Below are 26,522 nucleotides of genomic sequence, written 5' to 3' on the forward strand. Positions count from 1 at the left end.
CCTGAGCTGAAAATAATTAGAGGCTAGAAAGGTATGGGAGGAAAGTCCTCTGTATTCCTGCTCTATTCTCGCTCTTCCCTAGACATCTGCTTACAGCTGCTGTTGAAGAGAGAGTACTGACTGGATAGACCTTTGGTCTGACCCAGTATGTTCAGAAAATGAACATTAAGAAATAAAATAAGGGCTACTTGTTAGTGAGAAGTATGAAATTAGTAAAGTTTAAACTAATGGACTTGCTTTTAAAGACAGTGAGGAAGAGCTTTTGAAAATAGCCGGCCAGTTAACATACAAAGGGAATCAGTGTGTATGTACACAGGTGACAAGTATGCTAGTGTGCTTAGATAGTGGTAAGTCACTTTTGCTCTGTAACTGAAGAGTGACTTCTCAATGTCTAGTGCATGGAACGTATTTAGAAAGTGCTTGATGAAGTATGCCACCAGTAGGAAAGAATAATAGAATCAGAATCAATTTTGCATGTTGTAGGAGTCTTTCATTTTATACTTGAACAGCGAGCATTATTTTGAAAGTAAATTGTCTCACGCAGGTGCAGGAAAACATAAATGGAGTATTGCAAAACAAAACAACCTGGAAGAACAGTAATAATCAGAGCAGAATACTTGGATTTTCCTAATATCACAAAGTCGAGTAAAGAAGAAAACAAAAAAGCATTCAGAGTGTAAACTATAATTATATTTCAACAATGTGTTAAAGGTTAATAGTAGGTTTAGAGGAACCCTGTAAAACCTTAGAAATGCTTAGAAAAGCATTTTTAGTTTACAAAAGGTGTCTGTTCAACAAGATAATAAGACACCTAGAAAAAACAGTTGATATATAGCTCTAGTGTGTGAAAAGTCTTACTTTTCTGGCTGAATCTTTCAAGATGACTAATTTGTGACTTTTAATAGGAGTGAAAGATGAAAAGAATGAATCAGAATGATCTGAGTCTTTACTACGCCAAGGGCTGTAGGAACTTCAAAACTGATGAACAAGCCTGCATCTAGGTGAAGAATGTAAGTGGAGCAAGCCTAAAGACAATTCATCAATGATTGCAAGAAAAAAGCCTGTCGTTATGGTAGAGAAAAACAAAAATATTCTTGTGAGTTTTTTACAGGATGGTAATGGCATTTTATGTCAAAGTTTTCAAACAAAAAAAGTCCATATTGAGAAAGCAAACAGTGACTAAAAGGCTGAGATTTTAAATGTAAATGCAGGCCAAAAAGAACATTTTGCACGTTTCCAAATAGTACTAAATGCATAGATTAAACAGAGCACAGAGAACCTGGGAAATTAAAAGCAACGTATTGTTTATCAGACAATGTACTGGCCTACAAAGACTTTTGGGCAGAACAAGAGAAGAAAGCAGAGTTGCAACCAAGCAAAACAAAATCACACATGATGCACTCATAGTCCTTCTGGAATTATATAAGTTACAACTAGAATAAAAAAGAGAAGTAGACCATCATTACTGCTAAATCAAGGAAATTCTGGCCAGCTATCCTATGGGGAAGTAGTTAGATGTAGACAGAAGCAGCTACATAAAGTAATGTGCTAGTTGAAGTTGGACCACTCTTACAATAAATTTTTTTTTGAAGGTATGCTGTAATTAAGAAGAAAAGATGTGCAGTAATGTTCATATTGAAAGTTTGGTTTTCTGTGCCCAGAGACAAGGCAACAATCAAACAGAAAGTGGCTGATCACCATCACTTTAAGAGCTTTTAAAAAATGCAGTTGCTAATGCACTTAAAGCCCCTTCAATACTTGCCAGCTGAAACTTCCGGAATCCAAATATTCTGGAATATGCACAACGGCCGTCTTATTCAGCGCAGCTTTGTATCACTAAATACAGACCTGAACAAAGAACAAGAACGTCAAACTGACACAAACACGAGAAAGCGCAGAAGGACGTGAGGCCTGTCTGCTTAGCTGGCAAAGTGGCCGTTGCCAGGCACAATTTGGAAAGAATCTAAGAGTAAATTGTGCAACAAAGGTTTATGAGTGTCGATATCTGTTTTTCTGTCAGGCTGCCCAGGCACTGGGAGACCATTTCTGTCTGCCTTCCAGTACTACTGGGGCTACTGAGATGAGACGATGAGAACAGGAATTTGCTCAGAAATACTTGGAAAGATTAACTGCAAAGGCAAAGCAATGATACGTGGCTAAATTTCACTAGCAGTTGTGATACGTATTAGAACAAACTGCAAAAAGAGACAATGAAAATACATAATCTCCTGTATGGAAGGCTGGAACAAAAAGTAGGAATGGGCTTTTTTTGCAGCAAATCACTCCTTATTGTAGGTTGCTGTTTAGAGACCTGAAACAGTGTTGAGCATAGAGACCATAAACATATCAGTGAAGCATTTCAACAGATGTAGTATCTCAGACTTGGTTATTGCAGAAAATAGACACTTCTCTACTCGCTGTAAGCCAGGGACTTGACTTCATGTAACAAATTCAGTTACAGTGTACAGTTTAATTAATATATCAGTCAGTCATAACATAGCCAAACATGCATTTAAAAGAGCTAAGACTTAAAAATAACTGCTAATCAAAATGCAGCATAAGGCAAGTCATTCTTAGTAGCAGCCTACTACAGTATTTAAATTCAGGGTGAAAACATAGTTTGTTCATAAGCTAGTCTGTTACTTTCCAGTGTCCTAGCATGGGAGATCTCATGTATTAGGTTACATGGTAAGTGGTGGTACAATTATACCTGCAGTATCAGCTCACATGACAAGGGATGCCTGTACTCCTGGAAACAGGAGAAGGTGCATCTGGTCAGAAGACACAGCAGGGCCGCAGGCATAGTTGTGCCTGACTTAGTTTCTGTTATGCCTAGATGCCAGCATAGTTCTGGATTTTTTTCCCTGAAATCTGCCCAGAATGTATTTGAAACATTTAAAGACATAAGTTTGGTCAACCCTTTTAGCTTAGGCGTTAAGGTGTTCATCTATTTGTTTGTCTGCCATTATCGCTGAGTAACATTTGAACCTCTTGGCCATCTTCGGCTAAATTTATCAGGGAATGGATAATTCAAAAGTGTGAAGAATTTGCAGCTTTCATGAAACTGGAGTGAGCTTTTTAAGAGCAATTGCGGTTTGAGCTGAGCAATTACCTACTCTGCATGGTTTGCTAGCAATCTTCTCAATGCAAGCGTAGCTTGGGATTGTCACAGCATCCAGTAGGAAGTGGGAGGAAGCTGCAGTCATTGTAGTTTGAGTTTTGGAGATGGTTGGTGGGAAGAACATGAAGTATTTCCAAATGCTGGAGATAAGGTGGACATGGCAGAGTTGGGTTGTCTTTAGGACTACAAAGAACCAGCCCATAGGATATTGGTTTTGCTAGTCTGTTGCTTATAAAACAACTTGCTTATCTCGTAGATCAAGTCAAAGGTATCATGAGACAGAAGACAAGTGGTTAAAACATTTTTCATGAACGTAGGTAATTAGAAAAAATCAGTTTCCCTTCCTTTTCTTTTCTCTCTTCTTGGGGTGGCAGGGATGGACATCTGAAGTTTTGATGAAAAACTGAGAACAAAAGCATTTTAATTCTGATATAACACTAAAAATATCTTACAGGAAGTGTTAAATGCCTCATACCCCCATTTCCCAAATTCTCTGTTTTGGTATTTGCCTTTGTACCCCTTGCAACAGCACTTTTAAGCACAAGCCATGCAGAATACCTGATTGTGTGCACGTAATACTGCTCGGTCTTTTACTTCAGTGTTTGTCATTATGGTAGCCCTTCTGATGCTTGGGTAGTAATTTGGCATCTGAAGAAAAATCTGGGATAAAATATTTTGTATACAGTATTTCATACAATATGCACATAATATTATATTTCATAAGGCAGATGCTTGCAGTCACTGTTCTGAAAGTAAATCAGTCACGGTAGATACGTGCAGTGTTGGAGTCTACAAATGCGAATATCTTGGGGATCTCAGGAAGGAAAAGCAGCACTGTTTTTCTTCATCAACTTCCTTTTCATATGTAAGCTGTTAGCGTGGTTATTAAGTACTTGATGATCCCTGGCAGTTGCAATTTACCTGTTGGAAAAAAGGAATATCTTTTTATGTTTGATATTTTCTGCATATTGTAATGATAACTTTATTAGGAAATAAATCACGTTTTTTGTAGAAATTTTTTTGGTATAAAACTATGTTCTAGCTGTGGTTAAGAGATTAAATACTATTGGAATTTGTTCTGCTAGAATAATGTTTTGATGAATTGTCGCTGTAATCAAGTTACTGTAATTAATTTTATAATGATCTTTTTTTTAAAAAAAAAAAAAAGTGTAATTTAATGTATTTCAAAGATATTAGTCACATGTTTTGGTAGACCTGCACAGGAGATGTTCTTTGGATAACAGAAAGCTATTTCGCAGCTGGATTGTTTCCATGAAAAGCATATTGTAATTTAGACAGAGACTTTCAGCAAGCATGATACAGTGGAATGGGTAGATGGAGTGGGGAGAGTGTATGATGGTGACCAGATATATGAAGGGAAAACTGATTTTTTTTTTTTTTTTTAAGCAGGACAGGAAAGTTTTTTGTGTAGGCTGTTTTTAATTTTTTTGATAAGTTAATTGTATCAGACAACAGTTACTGTATTGACTCAATAAGTTCAGAAAGGGTTTTTGGTTAAAGCTACTGTCTTTATTCTTGCTGAATGCAATTTATGTTAGATAACTTCACAGTAACTGAACTTTTTTTTTTTCTTCCATTTTTCCAAGAACTTACGATGAGGCCGTGCTAGGTGCTGTATTACAGTGTAGAATGCAGTTTAATAATCCTGGGGCAGTGGTGGTGGTATCACCTTAATGAAGTTCACATCTTTACCTTCGGTTCAGGCCATGTGGTCTTACTCCTGAGCTGCAGCATTTTTTTTTATCTCAGACCTATTTTAGATTCACTTCATAACATAGTTCCACAAATATTTGTGTTGACAGAGTTGTCACAATATTTGTGACAAATATTGAGGATGGCGTGCTGAGGGGATACGTATAGATTTGTTGTTACTGGGTAATATCCCAGGTCCTTTGAGGTTTCTCTACTGCTTCCAGTTGTTCCCAGATGTAGTCTCCCTCTTGCACAGTCTTGCATCTGTCTTCCGCCCATTCTTCATGATTTCCAGTCTGTCTCTTTCCCCAGTCAGCATCTACTCACTTTGCTATTCTCCTTACAGTTCTCCTTCCCTATCCATTCATTTTTAGCATTCCTCTTACCCTTCTTCCATCACAGTTCCACCAAGACTTTTGTCCCTCAGTCAAATGCTTTGTTATGCCAAATTTCAATTTCCTATTCCAAAACATGGAGGTAGAAAAATTTCTTGAAGGAAAGGTCAGCTGTGTCTTGAACAGCAAGAATTCTTATTTTTATTCCATTTTTGTGCACAGAAATGACTAATTATTTTGACTGAGGATTGAGGGGGGAAAATATTTATTTATTTATTCTGAAAATAGGTATGTCTGGCCTGGTGAACTCTTCTGGTTTTAAGTAAGAAAATAAGCATGATAAACTACCCATTCCAGTTTCTGGCCAGTTTAGGTTTTGTTTGGTAAAGTATGCTTTACCAAAGCATAGTTTGAAGTAGCACCAATGATAAGACTTTCAGGAACTGTTGATACCTGTTCCTACCAGGCTGAATTTTTCTTTAATTGATCTTACTGTCCTTATATATGAGTTAAAGTAGGCCTGCTCTGTCAGATAGTATTTGATGGTATGTAATGTAACCTTACTGTGTTACAGATGGCTGAAATCTCAGAATAATTCCCAACTGTGGAGCCTCATAACATTTATTTTTAACCTTATTGCCTTTAAACTTTCCTTATGACTGTGAACTACTTACTGTTGTATATTATTTCAGATAAGATGTTCGTGATGTCTTTTAGTGGGGATTGTTTCTGTAGTTTGGAAGTATTGCTTGTGTTTAATGTAATGTAAAATCAGAAAAATACAATGCCTTCTCCAGAAAACTGATTTCTTGCTAATTTAGTTACGCTAAACTCAGTCAGTATGTGTAGGAAGTGATGCTGGCGTATTTAGATGTGATAGTCTGGTGAGTATAATTTGTTAAATGGAATTCATCCCTAATTTAGTAATACCACTCTGCTAGGAGGTGATTTGCTGTATGTGTGAAGATAAACCAAAGTCCCGATAATCTGAGATCCATTCAGATTATCTCCTGATCAAAGATGTTACTCTTTGTCTTGGACAAACATAAGGGATTATATTCTGTTTACCTAAATAGCTTCTGCAGTTTTCACTTTATACAACAAACATTCCATTTCTAAAAACATACTGTTCTAAATAACATACTGCTGCTCTACAGATAACATAAGAGTTGCTATTTTATACCACAGATACACCCACATTTCATACATCAGTTTAAGTGATCCATGAATATTCTTTACTTTTGAGATATACCTTTCTGTGTGCTTTTAGTAGTACTATGTAGGCTTGAAATGTTAGTCTAATTGCTTTTTTTTCTGTGTCACTGAAATCATGGGGTCTGGCATGCATAGTTGATAAGAGGAAAGATAAGGTCCTAATGATCAGGATGTCTAGCCAATTGGAGGACAGAAGCTTATGCAAGATACTTTTGGTATTATATGTGGAAAAAACAAAACTAGATGTCTGGAAAAAAACCCAGCCCATAGTGTGAAGCAGATACAGGGTCCTGCTAACGACTAGGTCAAAGTCCGAGTTTTGGCCAACTCTGAGTGAGTCTTGGGAGAAGGGGGAATTAGAGGCTTGAGAAAAGCTAGTTTTGACCATCAGTTTCATATCTGCACCGTGATATACCAGTAACAAGTTCCTCACGGACTGTTATTTCCTAAAATGTAAATAGTGATCAGTGGGTCAGAGTCATTTGTGGGAGATTCTGAAAGAAACAGACAACATTTGTAGGTACAGAAATAGGACAGACTTTGCTATATTCTCATATAAAAGTCACAGTTATTTTAATACAGTTACATAAAGTACATCGTAATAGCAATCTAGAAGAACATTAGGTCAATGGAAGCAGTATCTGAGAATTAAGGAGACAATTTGAGATGAGATACACAATAACGGAGTGGAGGTTGTGTCTAACTAGCTAAATTAGGTACTTTTATAATCTCAAATCATAGCGTATTATTGTCGTTGATGCAAATTTGCTTAGATTTGTTTTCCTTTCCAGAAAATGTTCTGCATCTCTGCGTTGAGATACGTGCAAAAGTGATGTTTCTTCCAAAATACTATAGTTCTGAAAAAGAGCGTAAAATCTGACAGATTCTTTTAAAGAATATAATACAATGTTTTAAAAAGGAACATACATGAAGGACTTCCAAGTTACAACGGCAGAAATAAGCATGATCAAAGAATCTTATGACTGAAATAGAAAAATCTCCAATGTTGCTCTCAGGCAGAGGCAGGCAAGGTCCTGCAGATCTAGAGCAGAATGAAGATGAAAAGGGAGAGGGCAATTACGCATGTGTCACAGTTGCTCCTGTAAATGGTAGCTAAACCAATAATAAATTTTGTTTCTGGAGCAACTTTGGAAGTTACTGCTGTATGGGACTAGAGAGTGCTGCTGTTAGCAGGTGTCCATAACTGCAATATCTGAACACCATGCAATATCGTTTGGCGTAGAAAGAGATTATTAGGTAAGACTTGGAAGGATAGGAAGAGAACAGATTATTGCTGTTCATATAAGATGATGATTAAAATTGTACTCTAGATCAGATGAACAAAACGTACTCCGTTTTCCTTGGTTGAACTCTTGGGAAGGCTTTAGCTGTTTTCTGTTTTCATAAAATATATGACAGCAAATAACTGTTGGAGACTTTTTCCTGTTGCAAGAGTCTTCTTTTTCTTTTTATTTATTTTTTTATTTATTTTCTTTTTTCTTTTTCTTTTTATTAAATGTTGTAAGAACACATATATCCATCCTAAGTACTAGATACATAAAGCACCACCACAGAATTGCAGCATTATGAAGCATTTAGAGGCTTTTGTTGCTTTGCTGCTTTCAGGTCCAGTGTGCTGCTACAGCCAGTACATTCTTATATCGACCTCCTTTCTTTGCTATCTCTTTTCTAGTGTAGGGCCACACTGAGCATACTTTCTCTGACTGTGTGTACAGTTCTTAATTCTTGGGGTTCCTTTAAACGCTTGACTTGTACTGGTTCGCAGATAAGCAGTACTGGCTTAATGCAGTTAAGAATTGGTTATTTTGCGTATTTGACAAGGAATTGCCTCATTCTGCTTTATTATGCTGTTGGTACCCAACTTCATTTAAATTTGTCATCTCTATTGCTAGAGATTTTAACACACCTAGTTCAGCATTCTCTAGCTTTGCTAAACAGGCTTCTGGTTAGGTTAAATAAAAATTCTAGTGCGATTATATGATTATGGTGTGTATCAGTACAGTCCACGTAAAGATATGTAACACTTTTAAGGGTTATCTAATGTTAAAATACATATCCTGAAAATCCATGCTGTGATCATGCAAAATTCTTGATTGTAGGTAAAATGTATCAACAATTTCTGTAAGCAGTCAAACTTCAGTCTCCCTTCAGACTCTGAAGTGCCTTACTGATTAATGCATGACCGTCTGATTTATGAATAGGATTCACAAGGTAAGGTTTCAGTCTCACCACTTCCTCTCTGACTCTTTACGTGTCCTTCCCCACGCAAATTCAGACAGTCTTTTATATTTTAAAGCTTTGACTCTGTCTACATTATAGTTCATATTCGTCTGTAATTTTTCACTCCATCTTCAGTGGGCTTTGCAAACTCCAAACCATGTTGCTTCTTAGTTGATTCCTTCTACTTAAACTCTAGGTATTTATTGCAGTATTCTTTTTCTTAGATGTTGATTTGATTCCCTGAATAAAGGCTTAAACCTGAAAGCATGTTTAGTTTCCTTTGCACGTCTTTATTCCCCCTTATAAATATCGTCTAAAAAGGGTGGCTAAAATATTAAATTTCTCTGCCAGGGAAGATGTGGTTGCTTTAGGGGGAAAAAAATCCTTCTAATTATTTATGGAATGTAAAGAAATATTATTTTTCTTTCAAGATGTTTTTTCCAAACAACGTTTTGGAAGAAGAAAAATATTTTAATTGCCTCCTTGGTTAATAAAAACCTTGTTGATTTCACTTGCTGGGTTTTAAGCAGTAATTAAGGTACAGTCATTCCACTGTCTCCTCCTTTAAACTTTTCCAGTGGGTTGCTTTTTTTGTTTGTTTTTTTTTTTTTCAAAACTGATGCTTACTTTATGAATGTGTTTTCTCAACAATATATTCTGATTAGAGAAAACTATTTTTTTTTTCCACCTTGGTTTCTGGTGCTGTTTATGTTTTTCCTGCTGTTCTTAAATCCTCTTACTTTTCCCCAAATGGACTAGCCACTGCAGGGGTTGTTTCTTTCCTGCAGTGAGTAAAATAGGGTTGTTTGGGGGGAAAGGAAGAGAAGGAAATTAGGGGAGATAAAGTTACAAATCTGAAGAAATCCTGACTTTATTAATTCTGCTGTTCCTGAAACAACTTATGCAAATGTTCATTACTTATGGACTGGTAAAGTAATAAAAAATTGAAGTGAATCTTAAGTATAAGATTCAAACAATGTTAACAGCAGCCATGCACATTAAGACTAATATGAAATCAATGAATATCTAAGGGAACTTTACTATTTAATAGAATCATTGTGACACAAATCCAAAACTTTTTGACCCACCTCATTAAGAAACATGAATTCTTCATTTTTAGGAATCCATGTCATTTTTATGAGCCCATCTCATGTGCATTTTTGTTTTGAATTACAAAGGGGTTGTATTTTCAGTGGAGTTCTACCTATTTAGTTTTTTTCCCCTCTTCATTCCCTTGCAGTCTGGTCCACGTCGGTTTTTGGCAGGCACAGAAGTCAAATGGAAATCTAGATATGCTGCAAAGGGAGCATAATCCTATTCATAAATCAAGTATCTTTAAATACAGGTGCTTCAGAAAGTTATTACGAAAAAAAACCTGTTCAATTTTTTGTTGAATTTATTTAGTCCAAAACAGTTCTTTCTTGTGAGTCGGAAATTTCACTTCTCCCAATTTGCTGTGAATTGAAAGGTGTCAACAGAAGAGTAAATAGATCATAGTACAAAAATAGATATTTTGCCCTGAGCCGCTCTAATAAATCTACAGGAGAAGGCAGTTCCTTGTACCATGATTCTTCTTTCATTAGCTTCAGCTGTCTGCCTTTGCTGCATGCTTGGTTCAGAAAACAGTACTGATCTTTGATGGACTTTCCAGCAAAGTTTATCTTCAACTCAGAACAGTTAAGTGTAAAACAAAACCATGGTGAATTAATTTTGGGCAATACACAGATTCAGTTACTGAATTGAAAATGTGCTTTACCCGTAAAATAACTCTTCATAAGAAATTCTCTGTGAAACCTTTGATTTACTGACCCAGTTTAACAAAAGGAGGTTGGTGTTTTGGTTTTTTTTTTTTTTTTTTTTTTTTTTTTTTTTTTGATTTGTGGTCCTTAGTTTTATTGCTGAACTGAAGTAGCAGGGATTATAACAGTTGAATGAAGTAATTGCTTCCTAATACTCAAGACTTTTGAATCTTTCTTTACCTACTGTCATTAGAAGCAAAATTTAAGGCTATTGCTGAATAGATGTTTTGTATACTTTAAAAAATTACAAAATCATTTAAGAAAATGATTGGATAATGGGTGACTTTCATTCAGAATTATTTCTATGCATGAGTATAACACATGTAAGAAAAAAACAAACTACTAACATATCATTTTTGGTGTGTCTCAATATTTGACGTAGTTTTATGGTGGCAGTCTACCCAATTGCCTGAGAAAAGACATATAATTATTTAATTTTACCATTACAGTCATTTTTAGTGACACTTTTTTCCAGGAAAGTGCAGTTTTGTTCACTCTTTTTGCAAAATTTTATACAATTCAAAACAAATAGCACTGAAATATTTTGACACCAAAAACTGTGGAATTTCTTTTGCATAAAAATACTCAAAATTTAGTGTTCTCTCATTCATTCAGGATAAAATTAAATTACAGCTGTTCTTGTGGAATGGAAATTCTGTTTTGCAGAGAGTTTTCACCACTAATGAGAGTTATATTATTGCAGTTAATTGTTTCCATGTTTATATGAAAAAGCTCTCTGTGTTTTCTGAGCTCTCTGTGTTTAGGTAATCCTGGAACTTTTTAACAGTAACAGAATTTTTACTTCCATATTTCGTTGTTTCTTTAGGTTTCAAGATTAGGCCTTTTTCTGGTCAACTCACTGTTATATTTGTCTCAAACTTTTCTTATATTTTGGTTTTTTTTACCAACGTTGCTGAGCTAAGGGATTTGGGGGGGGATATATATATTTTTTATTGTTTCTTTTTTGCACAATTCTGTCAAAAAAATTTCTTGCTATCAACACACATAGTCTTCCTGTCACATAGATGGATTTATAGGATAGGCAACAATATGGGTTTAAGTAATCGAGAGTGTACCAGAATATTAAAAGCAGAAGAAACTTGATCGAGGGGAAAAAAGACATCCTGAAGTCACTTGATACAGGAGCTCTTTCTGGCGTTCGCCTCTCACTGTTCTGGTTCTGTCCCTGATACGGCTAAGTAGCAACTGCTCCTTCTGCTCAGCCCTTTCAGTCACTTACCTCTTGCATTTTTTGAGTATTTTTTCCTGTCTTCTTGCTTTTCCATTCTTTATTTGCCATTTATTATGACATTTCTCTGTTGTTTGTTAAAATAAGAAATTCCACTAAATGATTGGAATCTAATCTGATTTATTTATCTATAGAATAGAATTTGTGATATTTCATGTACCATTATTATAGAAATACTTTCATTATTGAATTTCACTGTAGCCCAATACAGTTAATCTCTTCTGCTTGTATTTAGCTGACTTTATATTTTGTCAGCTTAAGAAAGGGGAATTTTTTTTTTCTCTCTAAGCTGTATGAAATCATAAATATGATCCAAGTAAATGAGACAGTTTCCAAAGGCTTTGTAGATTTATAATAGAAATATAATAATTGTGTAAAGAAAAAAATGTGGAGAAAGCTGCCAGCTTCTCTTTTGCATCATGAATTTTTTGCATTGTTGTATTTGAAAATAAGTTCACTTTTATGAAGCCAACAGAATATGAAGAAAGATTCAGTAATTGCTTTTCTGTAGTGACTTACAGCGTCTCCGTAGTACTAGGTGTTCTAAAATGAAATGGGATTCCCAGGATGTTTTTTCAAATAATAGCTGTTGGGCATTGGCATGGATGCCCAAAGTCTGGAAACAATTGGAAGCATTGTGTGGGTTTTGGAACAGTAGATTCATTTCTGTGTTTCAATATAAAATTGGTTCACTTCCACTGACAAGATGGTATAAGTATACATTGTTTTCCCTGGGTGCGAATGATGGGTTTGGTGTGAACTCTGGAAAACCTTTCACTCCTATTGTGTTGGGGTAATTCCGGGATTTGGAGTGAGTTTAAGTTTTGAGTTCTGCTTAGTTAATTACAATTAAATGGCAGAAAAAATCAGTTTTCACTGTAAGTCTAATTATAAAACATATTTGATAATGTATTTCAGAATTCATTAGTTGTAGTAATCAGTATCTTTCACTGATTTTTTCTTGTCTCTTCAAATATTGTCTGAGGTTTGAACACCTAACACATGACTTTTTGTTGTAAAACCATTTTCTCATACATCTTTAGTATGCTAAACTGAATCACTTAAAACTATCCAAGAAAGATATTTTACATTTTAAAATTGAATTAACATTTTACCTTCTTAATTAGTTTGAAACTTACTCTTTTTTATATATGACACTTGTAAAACTGGTAATTGCTTCTTAGAGAAGGTGGTGTTCTTTAAATGGCCTGTTGCATTTTTCTTATTTTTTAATAAAATAATTTAAAATGTTTTAGTGATACCTTTTTCCTTTTTTCAACAGTTGTCAAAATCTTGCTAATGTGATGGCATAAACTAGTCAAAAGGAGTTTGGATTACGTCATGGATGTCAGCAATGGTGATTGATACTATTACAGTGGCGCAGTGGGAATCTGCTCTATCACATGTCAGAAGTTTATATTTCTTTTACTTTTGTGATGGTAAGTGTTTTCTTTACTCAATAAACAATAACTTCTAGAATTGTTATGTAAGGTTTATTTCTTTAGAAAATAACATCGCAAATCAATAAGATTTTGATGCCTTGCATATTGTTTTTAATGTGTGTTGAGTTCAGCAGTAATTACTCACCATAATGTACATTGGAATTTGATTTATTTTGCTTATTGTCCATTTGAAATGTCAGTTATTGTTCTTTATTTGTGATAGCTTTAAATAGAACAACCTAGGTAAAATGGACTGCAGAAATGACCCTGTTCGTCATGTTTGTTTTCATCCCCAAATAAGAATTTTATCCAGATAATATTGCACTTACGTGTGAGTGGAGAGACTATGCAAGCAAGTTTATCCATACAGAAAATGGGTATGAAGAGCCATGGTAAACAATACGTAGTTACATTTTCTTTATCTCCTCAACTCCACCGTTGATGTTTTGCCGATTTGCTGTCTGTCTTGCTCTCTTTTCTCGTAAGACAGAGTTCCTCGGACATCTCGCGCTTTGTCCTGCGTTGTTACTGTTAATGGGACAAAGTGGGAGTTAGTGCACCACAAGTCCTTTACCTGTGTCTTCAGAAACAGGAGCAGCGCGCCCTCCTGCACACTAGTGGAAGGCAGCAGGAATGGCAGACAAGCAGGAGGGTTATAGCCCTACACACACAACTCGGCTTTGGGAGCATTTGAAACTTCCACATTGTAGCTGCTTTTTTGTTACACAGTTACATAGCGCTTTACTGTTTTGACAGTGCTGTAAAGGAGACCTGCTTCAAGGAAAAAAAAAAAAAAATCACTTTCTGTGGTTAGAGCAGTCCACTCCTCTTTGCAGGCAGCCTTGCTAGTGTTGCTTTTCAGTAAGCGCTCAGCTGAGACGCCTGCTGCTGCTGAAGGGCATTCCTTCTCAGGTTTCCCAAGGAGCCCAACTGGGAGGGTGGCTAGGGCTAGCCATACTTCTGTAACAGGCGAGTGGGAATGTTTCTGCTCCTTTATCCTGGGTTTTAGAGTGGTAAGTTGCTTGGTTTAAGTGTAGGGAAGATTCCAGACCATCTATGAGGAAGCATGCATGAATTCAATCTTACAAATGCCATGCTTTTGATGTGTAGGCCTTCTACTCTAGCTACTGTGGCACATCTTGGATGTGCTTTGGCCTTCCTCCCCGGCATAGCCTGGAAAAAAAACACCAAAAACACAAACAGGAAAGAGTCCCTTCTGGCTTAGAAACTGTTGGCCTGGTAGGGGTCTATTCAGAACTTCCTGGAAGCAGAACTGGCCCTTGTCGCAAAGCTCAGAATTGCCACGTCTGTTATACACTGTGTAAAGAACCTGTCTTGTAGTTGAAAAATGACCACAAGACAGTGCCATGATCTAATCATTTTTATCTGAAAAAGCCATGCAGCCAAGGGATGGCAACAATGAATTTGTAGGGGGATGTGTTGCTGAATTTAAACTTACATTGTTTTTATGGGCGGTTGGGTCACATTTACAGAGTTCTGTTCTGTCCTAGCCAAATTAGAAGTGTTTTTAACTAGCATTAGTGGTGTGTTTTTTATTTGGAGGTTTTGGTTTTTCAGAATGTATGTAGATGTAGAATGTATGTATATGTAGAAGAGCAAAGATCCTTGTAAATTAGAAATCAATTTTATTTGCAATTAATTACTACAGTTGCGTTTTTTAAATATTAGCCAGTTGAAGACCTCCTGTCTTTACTCACATTTATGGTTTTGACTGGGCTGGATCTTTACATGATGCTTCTGATGCTGAGTACTATGGAATTCTGTATTTTCAGGTTTGTGCTTGAGACTTTATAACAAAGCCCTTTTTTTTAAGTTGGGGTGAAAGAAACTTGTCCGTCTTATGTGAAACACACTATATATTGTTGATTTGGAACTAAACTACTGTGTGTTTACAGTATATTGTTCTTTGACTATAGCCGGGATACTATACGCGGTATAGTTTTGCTATCATATTTAAAAATAACTTCTGATTCAAATCTGTTTGTGCTGTGTAGATCAGCAAAACTTATCTTCCTCTGCTACGTTCAGCTTGTCTGTTTTCCAGTTTAAAAGCTAGAGAGATGAGTTGTATAGCTACTGCTCTTTCAAGTGCTGCTAGAACCAGAAGCTGCTTGAGAAAGGAAGGAGATAGTCATAGAAGTCTGTTGCTGTCATTTTCTGGTTCTAAGCCATGCTTTCTCAGCTCCATTGCTTCACCAGTAGCAGAAGACATTATTATAGGGAGCTGGGAATATAGCTGTTGCCTCCTTTAAGTCTGTTCTGCTTCCTACTGGACTTTGATTTAATATCCTGCAGATTCTTTTCCCATGATAAGAAATTGCAAAGTTTATCTTGTGTTTTTGTAATTTTTTGCTGCCCTAGGAAGTGTCAGGAAACTTTTCCCTGTAGGTAGTGTGGGATGAATGCAGGAGAGGGACCATATGGTGACCAAGTAAATGCTGAAATATATTATCATGTCTTGGACATTAGATCATTGGGACTTTCATATATTGTTAGCAAGCATTAACAATTATTTAAATGTATACCATAGTTTTTCATTTCACTAGTATTTCATTTCACTATTCCATAGCTGACTTATGTCTAATTTACAGCTTTGAATTATAAATTCAAATTACTTTTGAAATTATTTTTTCCAGTCATGGATTACTACCAATAATAATTAGGCTGAGACTAATATTTATATTCAGTGATTTTCAGTTTACTGGGTTTTCGATAACAAAATTAAATGTTATTAGATTTATTTTTAGTATTGCTACAGTTGTGCAAAAGTATTTTAGCCTTGACCATTAGCTGTGTCTATAGCTATGACCACCATCTTTACCAAGCAATACTTTTAGACTGCATTACACCTAAACATTAAACAGGCGGTGTAATAATTACTGTTGATTAAGTGTCAAACATAATTGTACTCCTTAAGATGTGTATTGGGTCTTGTCCTGTTTTTTCAAAATGCCAGTGTCCCCTATCTTTTCTGCTCTAGGACCAACTTATGCCTAAATAGTAGCTATCTGAGAATTTGTGCTCTCATTTTTCTTCTCTTGTTGATGAAGATGAGAAATACCTATTGAAACAGTTTTCCTCTGTCATTGTCTGCCTTTCTAAATAGCGTATAATAGGTTCCAAATTCCATACTTTAATTTTTTAGTCTTCTTCACATCATATGTCAACTAATCTGGCTGCTGAAATCTCGAATTTGGGTAGTTGGAAAAGGGAAGGTGTGGCATCATGTACAAAAGTGAATCTATTCATTATCATGGTTATTTTGACAGCTTCATGGTCATGTGCAGTTTGACACATTGAATTTTTAAAGGTGGAATGAATAGAAGAGGGATAAGACTGAACTGACTTCTATAAAAATGTTATTTTGAGATTGGGCAAGTTGAGTACTCCTACATTTCACAGTGAAATCTCAAATACAGACACTCAAACTGGATGTTTTTAACTTAGGTTTGAATCTGAATTTACTTAAATCTGAGGTAGGTGATGATTCATCCCGCCACCATATGAAAAATTTAAGAATGTGAAGAAGGCTCAGAGGACAGCCCTCTAATACCTCAGAGGAGATAAGTAACAAGACAGAGCCAGGCTCGTTGTTGAAGTAAATGGTGCAAAAACGAGACAGTGGTCATAAATGGAAACAGGGAAGGCTCCACCTGGATGTAAGAAGAAATATTGTTGCTGTAAGGGTAATTAAACACTAGAACAGGTTGCTGAGAGGAGTTATGGAATATCTGTACTTGGAGGTTTTCAAGACCCAACTAGACAAAGCTCTCTGTAACCTCATCTGAATTTTTTGTATGATTTTATGATTCTGTTTCTGGCATTTTGTTTCAGTTCATTTTTACTATTAATGAGTTTAACTGTTTTTACTGACATTTTTTTTTAATCATCTGTTAAATTAGAATTGCAGTTCTATTTTGTTATTTATGAATGATTTGTTTTTAAGGTTTAAGCAACAAGTGATTAAAAAAATTGAAATATGATTTTAATGGTTTGCACCTTAATATGTGGAATTGTTTAACTGGAAACTGTGGGATTTAAGAATGTGATTTGATACCTCATCTGAATGGATTAATAATAATACTACTATAATATATTCTATGTACAGTACATAAAAAATAGTGTCTTTTTGTAACTGGAGCATTCCGGCTCTACATAATATATCAGTATCAGTGATACTCACATACAAGTCTTAAAGTCAGGAAAACCACAAATACCAAGAGGCGCTTGGATGGAAAATTTTTTTAATATCTTAATTTATTGGCACAGAAAGAAGTGGTATTAATATTTTGCATGAACATGCTCAGTTTTCCACTATGTAAATTTGGGGCAGTATATTCTTCAGAATTTCTGTGTCTGTAGGTGTTTTTCTCACATACTTTTTCTCATTGTTTTGTCTTGTTTTGTTTTTCTTTTTTGAAGGTTTCCCAATGAGTGGATCATGATGAACATACTTTAGGGACTTGCCATAGTATGGCTGCTTCTCGATCTACTCGTGTTACAAGATCAACAGTGGGTTTAAATGGTTTGGATGAAAACTTTTGTGGTCGAACATTAAGAAACCGTAGTATTGCTCATCCAGAGGAAGTTTCACCTCATCCTCAAGTAAGATCAAGGTCACCAAAGAAGAGACCAGAGTCTGTGCAAGCTCAGAAGGGAAGTAACAGTGGAAGAACTACTGACTTGAAACAGCAGAGTGCTCGGGAATCATGGGTGAGCCCTAGGAAGAGAGGGCTGTCTACTTCAGAAAAAGATAATGCTGATAAACAAACTGTGGAAAATTGTGAAAAAAGACAAGCAGAACCTGTATCACCAGTTTTGAAAAGAATTAAGCGCTGTCTTCGTTCAGAGGCACCCAACAGTTCAGAAGAAGACTTGCCTACTAAAACAGAGAAGGAATCATTGGAGCGTAAAAGCTTAGTGTCGGACAATGATGCAGTTTCTCCAGGGACTAAGCGAGCTTGTCGATGTCTTATATTGGATGATTGTGACAAAAGGGAAGTTAAAAAGGTGAATGTTTGTGCGGAAGGATTTAATAACTCTGCAATAGTTGAAGAGATTGCAGGCTATCAGACTGTCAATGGAGTTGGTGAGAGAGACTTAGATTCTCTAAACTGTGATGACTGTCAGCTTGATGGGAACGCTAAGCAAAATAGTGCTGGTTCCTGTATGCCCAAGGACAAAACAGTAGCAGAAAATGGAAATGCATTTGCCCATTCTTCGTTGTTGCTTAATAGCAGCAAGGAGGACAGTGTTGTAGACCATTATGTGCCTTGCACAAACTCTCAAGAACAGGTAAAGTTAGAGGACCACAAAATAATAAATGACTGCTTGCCTGAGGAGCATGCTAATCAGGCAAATGAGCCAGCTACAGGGTCCTTTTCTGAAATCCAGTCATCTTTGTTAAGGGATTCTGAGGAGGAAGTAGATGTAGTAGGAGATAGTAGTGCCTCTAAGGAACAGTGTGCTGAAAACACCAATAGCAACCCGAATACTCATCATGATAATACATCAATCTCAGGTGAACCTGAACCACATTCTTCTGTGCTGGACTGTGTTTCAGCTCAAATGACATCTATGTCAGAACTTCAAGAACACAGATACACATTGAGAACTTCACCACGAAGGGCTGCCCCTGCTAGAAGTAGCCCTACTAAAAATAACTCTCCGTGTAGAGAAAACGGACAGGTTGAGGAAAATAATCTTAGTCCCACTGAAAAGAATGTACCTGTAGGTATTAATAATATCAATGGATCTCCCAAAAACTCTGAAGAAATTAAACAGAATGAAAAAGAGAGAAATGCTAACACTGGAGATCATGGGAGTGACGGACTAAGAAAGCCACTTTCTGAGGCTAGGCTTGTTGCTGGATATATACCATCTGCCAAAGAGAGTGCCAACATCCACACTGCAGAGGATGATGAGGAAGAGCCTGATGTGTATTACTTTGAATCAGATCATGTGGCATTGAAACACAACAAAGAGTATGTGTAACTATGGTAACCATGAATTCTGCTTTTGTTTCTTACCAAAAATATATAAATTAATACGTATTTAAAGTAACTTCACAAAAACTTAAGAGCTTTATAATTTTCATACTCTTCAGTCTTCATTTTTCTTCCTTGTTTCTACCCCAAACAAAATTAAACTCTATTTAATATGCAGTATGGTACAGCAATGTGGTTTATACATTTCTAACAATGTGAGTTCTTTAGCCAGAAATTGTTTTTGAAGCACATCTGTTATCTTTTTTTTCCTATAGAAAACTAGCTGGAAACAAAACCAAAGGATTTATAATCCTTGGTTAGAAAGAGTTCAACTATTTGTGAGCGTATCTCATAGATACAGCATATATTGTTTATGAAATTATCATTCTGTTGTACATAGAATTTACCTGGTTAGCCACTAAAATAGATTAGACAGCTGTTTTCAGTGGCATGGGAAAGACTTACCATTATCATGTTAAGGCAGTTAAATTAGTCAAATGCAGCAATTTGAAAACTTTCTCTAGCATGAGTATCATGGCTGCATTGGTGTTTATGTTCATTTAATGTAAATATTTACACATTCTAATTATTATTGGAGAAGAGCTATGTTTGTTTTTATATTTGTCACCTGAATGTCAGAAGTAGAACTGTAGTAATCATATATGTGTGATAACTGTGACAGAAGGGCACTCTTCTCGATATAGAAAGTTTACATGGAGAGAATTTGTCTTCAAATGACAGATCAGATCATAGCTTTTAGCACGCAGCCTTTGTAACACTGTTTTGACTTCCTGTGTTTTGCTGCTTAGTTCTGAATGGTTCTGAATACTGAAAGGCCATGAAAGTGCACGTGATCTCCAGTTTTCTTCATATGAAGAGCTAAAGACATTGCTGGTAGTTGTAAATAATCATAGCACAGTGATTATGAACCTGAGGTGCAAGACACAGATGATTGTTGAATCCAGCAAAAGCTCGAGTGTTTTGAGGGGTATTAGAGTTGTATTATTTCTATAATGAAATTTTGTTCAATATCGGATATGAATAAATTATTTTATTTGGAGAAAACTGTGAATTAGAGCATGGATCCCACAGTCATTTTACAATAATAATCAAATATCTGCAGCTACAGCAATAAGTCTAAGGTGTATGGAGATTTTTCCTGGTAGGCAGAGAGAAGATTGTAAATTTAACTGCATGACTGCTGTTTTCTAAGGTGTTCATGGGAAAATTGGCTGTTGTCTTCTGAGGTTTTTATATCTGTATAAAGGATGACTTTACTAGTAATGTTAGTACAAACATAACAGTAATGTAACTGTTTATTTGGTATTTATTAGGGAAAGTATTATGAAGAACGGATCAGATTTTTAGATGCAGCATCTATTTTAATTTCTTTCAAATTAAACGTACAAAACTATTTTTTCTCTTCTAATCAAAATCTACAACTTAATGTAAATGCTGGAAAAAATAAAGGTAATTTTTCTAGTCCTATATTTAAACAAACAAAAATGTAAAAATGTTCTCAAACAATTTCAGGAAAACGCCATAGTGTTAGCCTTTGAATATAAACAGTTGCTCTGAAAATTTGGCTAGTTGTTCAGTTCAGCAGCCTGTATATATGAGCAAGTTGGGGAGCTTTTGAAATTGGATGTTTGTACAGATTGCCTGTAAATAGCACTTTGTAGTTTGGTACTAACTTGCTGCCTGAATGCAGAATTTTAAAAGAAATGCTATTATTTTTATCATGTCTTATATTGCACTGATTTTTGTGGCAAAAGAAGTCAAAACTAGAAGTCTCTTCTAGATCAAGGAAGAATTATTTCTACTTTTCAGAAGGGAAGCATGCTACTGAAGGTAGTGTTACTTAGTTGGATTTTTTTTTCCTTCTTACAAATAATATCAATATAACTGGACAATTGTGGATGATCTTTTTATTTTGGTTTACATTGGCAATGAAGTAAATTTAGTATTCTGATGGTTCCGCATGATAATAGGATCCTTCTGAAGAACTTCAAATCTGTATTTTGTTATTCAAGTATACAGTTATTCTTTATCTGTAAATTTGTAGTTCAGGAATTAATCAAATCCTATGCAGTACATTCTCTTTCAAATTTAAATAATATCAAAGTTCAGTAGAGGACGCTCCCAATTCATGTGTCACCATTTTTGAACGTGTTGATTATACTCCTGTTTTCTCTCATTTAGTGTTTATTTTCTAAGACATTAAAGTAAAACAAAGGCTTTAGCAGAAATGTTTTTCCTAATTAGTCAGATGCAAAGAATTCCAGGGAGCCCATGCTAGCAGGTAAGGGCTATTGGTTTGGCACGTGATATTTTTGGCTGAGGAAAGTGTGCTGGTATTCTGTTTATCAGCTCTGCAAATGGTACACGGTTATGTTGTTCTATTCTCTTCAATTAGTGATTAAATCTGTGGATGACTTCTATTTTTTTTCTGACTTGTATTTCTGTTCTTTTTAAAGAGCAAATTCAGAGAGCCATTAGCATCTTGGCTAGGTTGAGGAGGCAGATTTTTCTAAGGCGACACTTAATATTCTTTGGATCTTCCACAAAGGAAAAAATAATATTCCTCTGTGCTGTAGCAGCAATTTGTCGTGTCTGTAAAGACTTCCAGTATTTCTTGTCTTATTACATAACTTGATTACATACATATTCATGAAGCTGATTTTCACCCTTTAAGAAATTATTGTAAGAGTGATAAAACATGAATGCAGCAAAACCTTCAACAGCTGTTAATAAGACTTGCTATAAGAAAAAAAAGTAAATATGTATTGTGGTATTTTTGTGCAAATTTATGTTGTTTTTTGAATGTTGCCATGTTCAAGCAATATATGTTAATATTTCTGGGAAAACTGGATGATATAATAGGAAAAATAATTACCACAAGAAGTAAGATGATTGTGGAATATTATTATTCTGAGAGAAGGCTGAAATTATAGATGTTCCTCAACACTTGTAGTAAAATGTATCCCTCCTACAAAGAAGGATCTGAGATCTACTAAAAAAATTTTATCACAGCATAGACATTCATGAAGACAGTAACAGACTGATGCAGGATGTTGTATAATTGGAGAGTATTGTTAATGTTTCCAGTTATTACATGCATATTTGTGTATTATTGTAATGCCTCTCTGAAAAGTTTGGTTTGGTGCATATTTGAAAATTTTGCATATATTTTCTAGCTCAGAAACCTTTGCATTTTGTGTTGAGATATTTTCAAAAAAAAAATTGCTGGTTTAAATCTTATTATATTACTAAATTTTACAGGCTATATTTAGTGTTTTCAATGTTTTCTCAGTAGTTTCTAATGTATCTCACTACTGTATCTTTTTGTGATTTAATGCTTTCTTATAGTATACTAGTTTACTCTAATTTTTTATCTTATGCAAGTTCTCAGTAAGTTTCTCCCTTTGTCCTGTGTTTCCTTTTGTGCTCTAAATGACATCTTTATTTCTTCTGTCTCTCTAGTTACTCTTTTCTGAGGTTTGCCCTGTTTGACAGAGATTATGTTGTATGGGGGAAAATTTTTGTTCACTTTCTTCTGAGCTGCTGAAGGCTCTAGATGAAAATGTGATCAAGGAATTGAGTTTTCGTGTGCATACAGTGCATTATACACTGTATTTCCAGTACCCTGTAAATTGTGGTTAGCTTTATAGGGACCATTTAGACTGGTAGGTGAGCCCATTGGAAATATGAGAGTTATGCATGAGCATTGCCTACAAGGATTAAGTTGCAAGAGCTAGGACCTTGTGTTTATTCATTAAATAAATATTTTCATTTATTACCTTGTAATATTTAAAAAATCATAATAGTTGTACTGGCATTTAAACTGAAGACAGACAGATTAAAATGAAATATTTTCACACATCCCTTAAAACCCCGTCTTGTGAATTCTTGTGTATTACGGGTTGTTTTGTTGTTATGGGGTCTTTGGAAAGAACGAGAAGACCATGTAGGACCATAGGATCAGATTTAATATTTAATGGATAATTCACAGAAATACTGTTAATTTACTTGGATATGTTTAATTTTTAACGATGACATGAATGAGAGAAAGAAAAGGAGCATCTGCGGCGTTTCCTCTGGTACAGGTTTTGTATTTTATACGGTCACAAGTGCTTCACCTAAAAGATCAGTTTAAAACAGTTCTCTGTAAAAGTTTATCTTACTGCACTTGACTTGTAATAGTACAGTCTGATGCATCTTGCCATACCAATTATTTGAGAACTGCCTTAAATAGAAGCTTAAATAGAAATATAACTAAAGTGATTCCATAGCACTCTTTTTAACTAAGATGAATTTCTAATGTTCCCTGCAGCATCTTTTTTCCCTTAACTTGACGATGAGTTAAAAAAATTAAACTAGTTTTCATTAATATATTTTAAGACAAAATCTCCAAGTCTGTCTTCATGTATATTGGTTAAGAATAAAAATATTACATCAGTATTGTAATTTATCCTCACGTTTGCAGATATATTCAAATATACTTAAGTATGTCCAGAGTTAAGGTTGAATTTATTATGTATTTATTTTACCGTGCAGATAAGAGATAGAATAACATTCCTTTATTGTGATATGTAGCCATAACTAACTGTACTACAGAATAAACTGTCCTTCCATATTATTTTTAAGGACACCTTTTGGTTTTTCTTGTTTTCGTATGACACAATCTTATGCTGGGGAGACTTTCTTTGTTGCATCGTTTCATCATCTTTGGGAATAACGGGAATTGGCATAACTTTCAGTCAAGTTGCTTTTTTGTAATGGCAGGCTTTACTCAGGCTGAGGCTGTTCTGAGACGGCACCACTCTGTAGACAGGGAAGCCGTGAGTTCTCCCTTGAAGAATATTTGCCACCACTGCTAAAGTATAAGTTTTTAGTGTTGAATAATAGCAGTTAATTTAAAAAATGCATACATGCCACATGTATGAGATTGCTATGTGTTTAAATTTTGAAGGTCAGCCACAGTCTGTTCCGCACACTAGTTTGGCATACCATGATATGGTTCTTAAACTGCCTATTAATGTAAAACTTGAACATGCACAAAATTGATTCTTATCTCAAAGGATAGGTTCTATTGTGTGGTAGGTTGGTCTGTATTCTCAGTAAATAAGAAAATGTCTAAATCGGCTTAAAAAAAAGCTCAGTTCACTTAGAATTTGAATACTACAACTGGTGCTTCTCCAAAGTAGAAATACAAGGGAAATCTATTAGAAAATTCTAATATGAATTTCTGATAGACTGCAGTTTCGTATTGCATATAGTCGCGTTACTAAATCATGTTGTCGTAACATATTAGTGTGTGACTACATTTATTATTTTTAGTGCTGCCATTTTTTATTATGTTTTATAAGATCCCCTCTGTGTGTGGGTGTGTGGGTGTGTGTTCATATAAATGAAAAAATTGTAAGTAATATAAACAGAACAATTTATAAGTAATATAAGCAGAACAAAAGGCAGGTTTAGTATTTTCTTATTCATAGAATCATGTTTTATAATTACATGAATTGTCCAATAAACACTAAATAATAGAGTTCTTAATTTAATTCGCAAGAGATAATGCCTTGGGCATGTGGCACATCTGCTTTTCTCTCTCTGGTGATAGGCTTAGCCCAAGAGCTATTAAATGTCAAGTAAATTTGCAAATTCCTTTTTCCTTCTCTCAACATATTTTTCTTGCTGTCAGCCACAGTGACAGCAGCCTGGTGAACAGCACTGTCAACCCCAGTGCAGTCCTCATTTGGATGATATGGTCTGTGGAAAATGAAGCTTGATTTCTTCTGGACTTGTGTCCTTTGCTCCATAAATTCTTTCCTCATCTGATTTGACTGATACCTGCATTTTTCCCCTGCTTACGCTCTCACCTCCTCTGTAGCATCCTATCCTGGAGGAGCGAGCGCGAGCTCGTGGGTGTGCGTGCGTGCGCGCGCCGATGCGCTGACCAGAGAGTGGAAGCAGTGACAGCTGAATTCTCCTTGCCTTTCTCTTAGGGGAGACAGTAGTTATGATCTCTCCCCTTCACCAAACTGCCAGTTTTTACAGAACATGCAGCAACTCGCTTATCTTTGTGAGTTCTTTCATCTACCTGGCTCAAAAGTCATGAGGAAAGATTGCACAAATTTAAAAAAAAAAAAAAAAAAAAGGCCCCACAACTTGTTACATAAGATCAACGATAGAAACTTATTTTGCTGCCTCTTCATTGAGAAATGATTACCATTTCTGAAGGGTGCTCATTATTAAAATTATCTAAACTGAAAAATTAGGTAGTTGTAAATAAAATTGGTTTTGAGGTGTAGGAAATACCAGAGTTGAAAAACAAATCAAATGGTGCAGAAATTCATGGTCCTAATAAAGAAGGAACAAAAACGATGAGATGGTAACTTTGTTAGCCAGCACAGCTGCGTGGAGACTAAATGCCTGGCCATATTTTTGGCTATACACGCAAGTGATGCTGCTTTAACGATAGCAGGAACGGTAAGGTATGGATGCAGTTATGTCAGTGTAAAGCTAAATCTGATGGGACAAGGAATAAATCATATTAACATAATTGCCTACCTGACAGGGATGTACCAATATTTCACTAAAATACTAATAAGCATAATGATGCCACCAAGAAAATAACTAGACCATAATTCCTGGTATATGCTTTGAGAGTGTTGATATCTTTACTCTGCAGTTTAACTAATCTTGCTGGGAATGCTATCCTCATTACAGGTGTAATATTTGGTTTGGTCTTGTGTTGTATTACATTTTGACAGCGTTTCCGTCATGAACTACCGAGATGATTGGTAGTATCTTTGAGAAGTTAGTTGTGTGAGTAGTAGATATCAGTGCTTGCTACAGTGTTGGCAAGAAGCCCTTCTCCAGATCAGAGTTCCTTTGGTACTGCAAGTGGCTTATGTGCTGTTTTGAGAAGATGAAAGATCCTACTTTTGCTTTCCTTTATATTTTACTGGTTTCCTTTAAATTCGTGATAGGAAGGGCAAGCTGATCTTTAACTTTTCATTATAGCACACCTCATCTATGCATCTTTGCCTATTGTTTTGTTCTGCATAGTTCAAGGTAAAGATGTACTATTGATTTATATAATGATTCACCTTTAAAAGTTACATTTCCAACCAGGGACTAACTGTGCTTGTTTGTGCTATATTACCATAGTGGATGCTAATCAAAAGATGTATTTTACTCATTTATTCCTTTACTTCTACCTTCTCTTTCCTTCTTTACCCCAAAACAATATTATAATATATAAAAATATTGAGTGAATAATTCTTTGCTCTTATACTATTGAACTTCTAATGATTGCATAGCATGTCCTTGTAAAAAGATCGTAGTTTTCAGGTATTACCATAACAGAATATATGAGGGATTATGTTATGTTTGT

The 26,522-nt window shown here is 35.4% G+C and overlaps 1 protein-coding gene across 6 annotated transcripts in view; it reads left to right on the forward strand.

The window, feature by feature from the left end:
* The window catches only part of ZZZ3 (zinc finger ZZ-type containing 3), a 66,644-nt gene that overhangs the window by 13,923 nt on the left and 26,199 nt on the right, over nucleotides 1–26,522 (forward strand). For 5 of the 6 annotated variants that reach the window (XM_067301031.1, XM_067301034.1, XM_067301037.1 and 2 more), the window contains exons 2-3: nucleotides 12,956–13,112; nucleotides 17,559–19,120. In XM_067301031.1, coding sequence (XP_067157132.1) covers nucleotides 17,610–19,120 — 1,511 coding nt within the window. In that variant the 5' untranslated portion in view covers nucleotides 12,956–13,112; nucleotides 17,559–17,609. Of the gene's footprint in view, nucleotides 1–8,594; nucleotides 8,617–12,955; nucleotides 13,113–17,558; nucleotides 19,121–26,522 lie in introns of those variants that run through there. The other variant, XM_067301033.1, reaches the window with a different exon arrangement.

Source organism: Apteryx mantelli, chromosome 8, assembly GCF_036417845.1.
Source record: "Apteryx mantelli isolate bAptMan1 chromosome 8, bAptMan1.hap1, whole genome shotgun sequence".
In the NCBI taxonomy this organism is placed as follows: Eukaryota; Metazoa; Chordata; class Aves; order Apterygiformes; family Apterygidae; genus Apteryx; species Apteryx mantelli.